Here is a 6,918-nt window from a genome sequence, read left to right on the forward strand (position 1 = left end):
AAAACTTGCTGCTAAGTGACTGCAAAATTGTAGACGTTCAACAATACAGTCACATGAACATAGTTTTACAGCGAGACATTACGTCCTCACTCGATATCACCTCATCTCAAGAGAAAGTTGTGTTGGCTAATCTTAGGGGATAACTTTAAATCTTAAGAATGTTTCATCACAATCACAGCCAGGTGGTTTGAATAACATCCAGTCATCAGTCATCAGTGTGTCGCCGCCGCCTGTGGGAGCATGGAGCACAACACGCACCGACTGTCGAAGGCAAAATACGGGGTTGATATACTGTCACTACTGGCTAATCCTTAGCTCCACAAACCATCTAAACAGAGTCTAATTAAATGTTAGCATTACAAAATCTAGTCCAATAAGTACAACAACTGTAATGACTCAACAGAACACACTTAAAAACGAACAACCAAACTCAAAAACACAGAACCGCGTGATTCTAAACATTGACCTCATGTTTCCATTCAAGGCTATGAACATACAATACGTACAACATTGCCTGTGCTATTGGCAGTTGAGGATTAAGAGGGTAAAGCCCGCCCATTGGATGTGTTTTCATAGCATTTGTTTAACATCTTTCGCTGGAGAGTTGAATTAAAGGGGTCTTTGACTTCAAGCCAAGCTCCAGCACAATGTGTTCTGAGGGGCCGAGACGGGAGATAGACATCAGCTTGTTGGGGGGCTTTCGGAGGACTTCTACTCACTGGTATTATTTTTCGACAACCCTTTGGCTCCGCACAAGAATAAGCAAGAGAACTATTCAAATGTAAGGCACGACTCCAAAAGAAGAAAAAGATACAACCGCCCAATGAGTGACCGACGGAGAGAGCGGTTGACCTTTTGGAAACTTTCATTGTACATGTACAGCAGGACTGCTTTACCCCTGAGCTCTGGTTTCCCATCAGCCCTTCCTGTGACGCAGGCCTGCGCTTTCATATATAGAAACTCACCAGCTGCTGAGAAAATACTCTGTGTGCTACAAAGGCTGTAATGATCAGCTGTGGCTGATCAGCTGAAGAGACCGAATAAGAGACAGAAAGAGAATTTGAATAACATGATTTATAACAGACAGTAGGTTTATGGTCAGAGCTCTGGACATGTTTAGAGTCAATACACCCAATCACAGTTACAGATCATTGTTACTACATGTGTTATCGCTAAAAGGAAAAACAATGTCTTAAATGATCCAAATATCAGAAAGAGTCCCTTTAGCATCCTTAAAAGGACCCCTCCATTCTAAATCCAATACAAACCATGTGGACATTTAGAGATGCATTTGAACTGCTCAATAGCATGAGAGACATTAGTGAACCAGAGTTGATGTTAGTTTGGTTGTATGAAAAGATGTAACCCATTTATGGAAATCTACCCAATGCATATAATTGTATACAACAAACCACTGGCATGCTGCTTTAAAAATTAGCAGACGTATAGCACTTTCTCCATGGGTCAGACAGCCGGCTGATTGGCCTGAGACGGTCAGTTCTCATCAGGCAGCGGTATCTCCCACACAACCCATGGACGTAACAGTGACCCACATACAGCAGCCAAGCATCTCGTGGTTGGATGTGCACGTGTTTGCTACTGGCTGCTGTCGACAAGCCAGCAGCATGAGCATCAGCGAGAGAGAAAAGGCACACAATTAAGACCGACTCCTTTGGACTGAGAGGGTGGCCTCCACTGCAATAATGGCGGAGCGTTTGTGTGAAAGAGATGCTTGTTTTCTCCTCCTCAGGCATGAAAGCGAATTTGTCTTGCCAGCCAGTTCTATTTATATTCACAAGAGCATTCTTCAGCATTAGCACAGTCACATGGCCCGCCAGAGTGTGGATAGCCTGGCAATACATTGGAGGGAACTCTGCATCGGCTCCCACAGTCCGACGTCAACAATGGACACAAGATTTCAGTTTTACTATCAATGAGTTCATCATTTCGTCTGTGAGGCCATGAATCAGAGTGTGAATCAGTCAACGTCGTCTGACGTGTCAGCGCCTGGGTTCCCTGACTAAATGACTGCAGGCCTCAAAAGATCAGCGGAATTATGCAACATCGGGAAGGAGCTTCACCGTCACCCTGAGCCCACCTGGGATTACAGGTAGGTCACGCGGTGAATGAAGGAGATCCTTGTACCAACTGGGAGAAAGGGTCTGGTATTACAATATCCCAAGTCTTTCTTCACTTATGATGAGTCAAAGATTGCCACAGACTGAGTAAACAACAATGAGACAGGAGGCTCAAACCGGTTCCCTCACTTTGTGGTGGATGGATGTGCCCCGGAGAAGAGGACGCACCTCATTATCGTGACTCACGGGTTTCCAACAAGCAGGGAGAAGAAGACATGCCGAGACGGTTGCACTTCAACAAACTGTAAGCTACGCAAGTAGGCTACAATATCACATCAAGAGACGGTGATAATGTTGAGTGGAAGGTCAACATATATTTATAGACTGTAGGTCATTAAAACATGAACTTGCCTACCTCCACAGGAAGGTCAGAGCACAAGGTCAGCACCATTTTAGTGAGGATGCTTGTTCATGCAGGTGCTTCAACCAAGGTCCTTCATGGCACAACAGTCTACGGACACTATCCTACTAGTTCATGGCTTCCATATGTCTTCTTAGACGTCAACAGCGCAGTAACACATGAGTCCTGACAGCGGGGCCAATACTGTGTCAATATATTGCCACGCCCTGCCTGACATCACATGTGAGCTAGTTCAACAAGTCTTCTCCAGTAGAAAGAGACGCGTCGGTCTGGAGGGGTGATGAGTGGGATATCAACACGTCTCTTGGCACTAGAGCAGGCTGGTTGCCTCAACTTCTACCTGGGAAGTGTAAAAAAGTGACACTTGCAAACCACACGCACCACTCTGTGAGGGTGTCCTGATATTTAATGAGAACACGTGAATAATTCAGACTACAACAGGTCTGGAGGAGAAAAAGGGAATGCAGTCATCATTAACTATTCACAGTATAACAGTATTATAACACAGGCAAACACACATTTGAACGTGCAGAAACACACAAACTAACACACATTAGGAAAGACCTTTGCCAAGAGTACACAACCATCTGCTTGGACCTAAGGCGTTGGCTTTGCAGCTACATGGATGATGATTTACCCATTTTAGATTCTGACCTATTGGGTGCCAACGGAAGCGTAAACTATCCAAATATCTCTATAAAAAGAGAAATAACACGCTGCTCAAAGTTCATTCAAATGCAGGGAGAAATGTTGCGGTACGCTTTAAATCGTCTTGCAATAAATACATTTTAAGATTCATCGTCAATCTTTAAAATTATTTTGTTACAAAACGCTCACGAGGAGGCTTTGTGGTTCACAATTGTTGCCATGTACAAGAACATCCTTTTTTTTAAATTACAACATTATGTTCCATAAAAATACAGGAAGTAGTCAAGTAATCTGTAGCTGCGATGTTCCTGATTTTGTCTGGGGACATTTGTTGCATGTCATCGTCCCCTAACCCTCTATTCCTGTTCCCGGTCTCTCGAGATGGTCAATTCTCCAATAAATTTGGAAAAAAATGCATATTAACAGTCTTTAATCTGACAAGTTACTGTGAACATATTGTTGAGACAATGCGGTGACTCTCTAAAATGATTTGAATTTGAGAAGAGATGGTGCGAGAGGCCCTTATTCCTCTTTTTGTGACGGGCTTGACCTCCACCTTATAAAGAAGAGCTCTGCACCACATGAGCTTCAGTTTGAGGAAGTGCATCACACGTCTCAGAATATGCACTTCCGCCTGACTATTTACCAAAACAACAGTTGGCTGCGTATCCTGTGAATAGAGAGAGATGAAATATATCCTCTCTCAGTCCTCCTCCCTGGCTGGGAGGATAGTATTCCTCAAGGATTCATAAGACTTTGTCGTCACTGGCGGCTCGGGTCAGGAAGATGGATGGCTGATACAGATTGGGTCCATATCCATGCGGTCATTCTCTGATGAAGACCCCCTCTCTTCATACAAAACTAACCCAGGTCTGCTTCTGTTGCATCTGAAAGCTGGCTGGCTGGTTAACTGGATGACTGGCCTAGAAAAGAAGCAACTGGCAATAATCTGTTCCCTCTGTCTGCACGTACTGATCCCCGATGCAAACAGAGAGCAACACTATCTTTTCAAAGTTCTGACTTATTCATTTCAAGTTGTCATTTAATGTCAAAATGGCATCTTGCCCAGCAGCTACGAACTCAACGATGAAAAACTGATCTGTGTTGCATTTTGCCTGTATCAGCTACATTCGACCAATATGCCCGACACGTGGGGATGTCAACCAGGTAGGCTGGTTCGAGGGAAGAACCAGACATGACCTTTAACCCCTGGCTGGCTCAGCTGAGAGATTGCCCGGTGAACCACTCCCCTCAGTAGTACACACACTACACGTCATCTTCTCAAGTATGACCAGTCACCAGCCCCTCCCCGCGCTTCATATTTGGGCAGCTCATTCCAACGTGCACACAAAGACTGGGTTCAGCTGAATGGCCTAAATGGCAGCGGCGCTCCTGGCCACGGCGGCTCAGACCAGCTGAATGGTCCTCATTGTGTCCCCATGGTCACCGGGGGCTCGTAGAAATGGGTTGTTTTTTAAGAGGCCATTTGGCAGGCTTGTGTTCTTATTCAAGTAACGCAGGAACAGGAATTTCCATTTGGTTCAGAGGAACACTCGTTATGGACCCTGAAAATGGCCTAAAAGGTGATGACATGCCACATGCATGCAGTCGTAAAGGGGCTAACTGGCTTACACACACACAGGAATTTAAAATATTGCAAACCCTAAAATGTTTAACTATCATTGCCAGTTGAGACAACATTTACTCAACTACACGCAATCAAGAAAGCAATCTGTGGAAAACATATAATGAGTAAAGATGGTGAATGTGCAGGATAATGTGAATGTGGCATTAATTGCCCAAATTTCAAGCCTCATATGTTTCTAACCGGCACTTGACTGCACCAACCGGCAAGAGTTTGTTCACAACAACATTATGACATGAGAGTGACCAAAGCACATTTTGAGTTCAGACCCAATGATTTCCAAAACATATTCAGAAAATCAGTGGCTCTCAGTGACTGGCTGGAATCTAAAATATGTGCTTATCAACAAACGAGTGGACAGAATCATATAAAAACATTCATTAATGTCATAAAACTGTCCTGATCATTTCTAACATTGGACACAGTACTATGAGGTGCTAAAGGGATAGTTACTACAGTATAAATAATGTATAAACAATATGGGAAAATCACATTAGACAAAATGATGTCTCTCTATTTATCTACACACATGCACAAACACACACTAAAATGACCTATGATGTGACTGTGGTAAATGGACCGCCTGTACAAATACTTTGTAATAAATAGGATGAAATATCACAAAAGCAATACATCAGCTTTCAATATTGGCTGAAATAAGCTGTAAAAAGGCATCAATGGTCTCACGCTATTGTTCTTAGAATTCACAGTAATTAGTTTGTAACTATGCATTCATACTTGTATGGCAGTATGACATGTATTAAAACCGTCAATTGCAAACAACCTATATATTACAGTCTCATTACAGGCATGATTCACATGTTTAATCTGCATTTGTCTTGCAAAAATGCATATCAAATACGGGGCATCAGTTTCAGAAACCATATCGCTCCTAAAATAACCAAACGTCAATCAGCGTAGACAAGTCGACACAGAGCGGTCGCCGCACAGGACGCCACCTCACGCCACCTCAGCTGGAGGAATGTAGCCCAGGTGCCATGCAGCAGGAGGAGGGGGGTGCCGTCATTGGGATGTGACAGTGTGTGTCAATGGGTGTAAAGTGTGATAGGGGCTGCCAGCTGCCCTGGGGGAGGGGTTGATTACACGATGCTTTGGATGAATGAATGGTTGAGATATATGCAAAATACAAGAAATAGACAAATCCATCACTCCCCTAAATCCACAAGGGGCAGAACAAACATAGTGGACACCTGACATAGATGACAGGAGGATGGTCAAGCACTGACTCTCTATCTCTCTCTCTCTCTCTCTCTGGGGTCAAGCACTGACTCTCTATCTCTCTCTCTAACCTCTGGGGTCAAGCACTGACTCACTGACTCTCTATCTCTCTCTCTCTCTCTCTCTCTCTCTCTCTCTCTCTGGGGTCAAGCACTGACTCTATCTCTCTCTCTCTCTCTCTCTGGGGTCAAGCACTAACTCTCTATCTCTGGGGTCAAGCACTGATTCTCTCTCTCTCTCTTTCTCTCTATCTCTCTTAATATGTGTCTAACTCGACTTTCAGCTGTACTTGGTTTGAGATCAAGCAGACACGAGGAAACGGATGGAAGCCTTTCTCTTCCTCCTGCTGCTTGTCGTGCACTGCTAGCTTGCGTGCCCACATCCTGTCGTAGCACGCAATGAGCTAGCTTCAGACGAGCCCCGAGTCAAGTGTGATGAACTGTTGAGTGGGATAAAGGGGGAAACTGATCGGCTAATCGATGCTGGTTAGCCTAGACAGCTGAGGCACATAGCTAGCTTGAAAATATGCTGTAGCATCCCCCCCCCCTCGACCCCCAGCCCCCCCCCTCCCCTCCCTTACCTTCAGACAGCTCCAGATCCAACTCCGCCAGTTGGTCTCTAACCTCGTTTGGCAGGGCGGACAAATCCCCGCCGCGGTCTGCCATGACTTCACCGAGGAACACGAGGGCCGTCTCGTTAAAAAGGAGCCAGTCCGTTGCGGGTAAATGTAGAAAAATAAAAAATATAACGCCCTCTCTCAAGACACAAAACAAGCATCAGAGTGTGAGAGACGGTCCATCCGCACGGCTGGCCCCTCCGCCATAATGGGAAAACTCACCAGTGGCAACGAGGGGTCACGTGACTGCCTTTACCTCTCCTGTACGTCA

General features: G+C 44.9%; 1 protein-coding gene across 1 annotated transcript in view; it reads right to left on the bottom strand.

The window, feature by feature from the left end:
* The window catches only part of dip2ba (disco-interacting protein 2 homolog Ba), a 38,039-nt gene extending 31,121 nt beyond the window's left edge, over positions 1–6,918 (bottom strand). Inside the window, exon 1 of the mRNA XM_056422502.1 lies at positions 6,612–6,918. Coding sequence (XP_056278477.1) covers positions 6,612–6,696 — 85 coding nt within the window. The 5' untranslated portion in view covers positions 6,697–6,918. The remainder of the gene's footprint in view (positions 1–6,611) is intronic.

Source organism: Pseudoliparis swirei, chromosome 9, assembly GCF_029220125.1.
Source record: "Pseudoliparis swirei isolate HS2019 ecotype Mariana Trench chromosome 9, NWPU_hadal_v1, whole genome shotgun sequence".
Classification (NCBI taxonomy): Eukaryota; Metazoa; Chordata; class Actinopteri; order Perciformes; family Liparidae; genus Pseudoliparis; species Pseudoliparis swirei.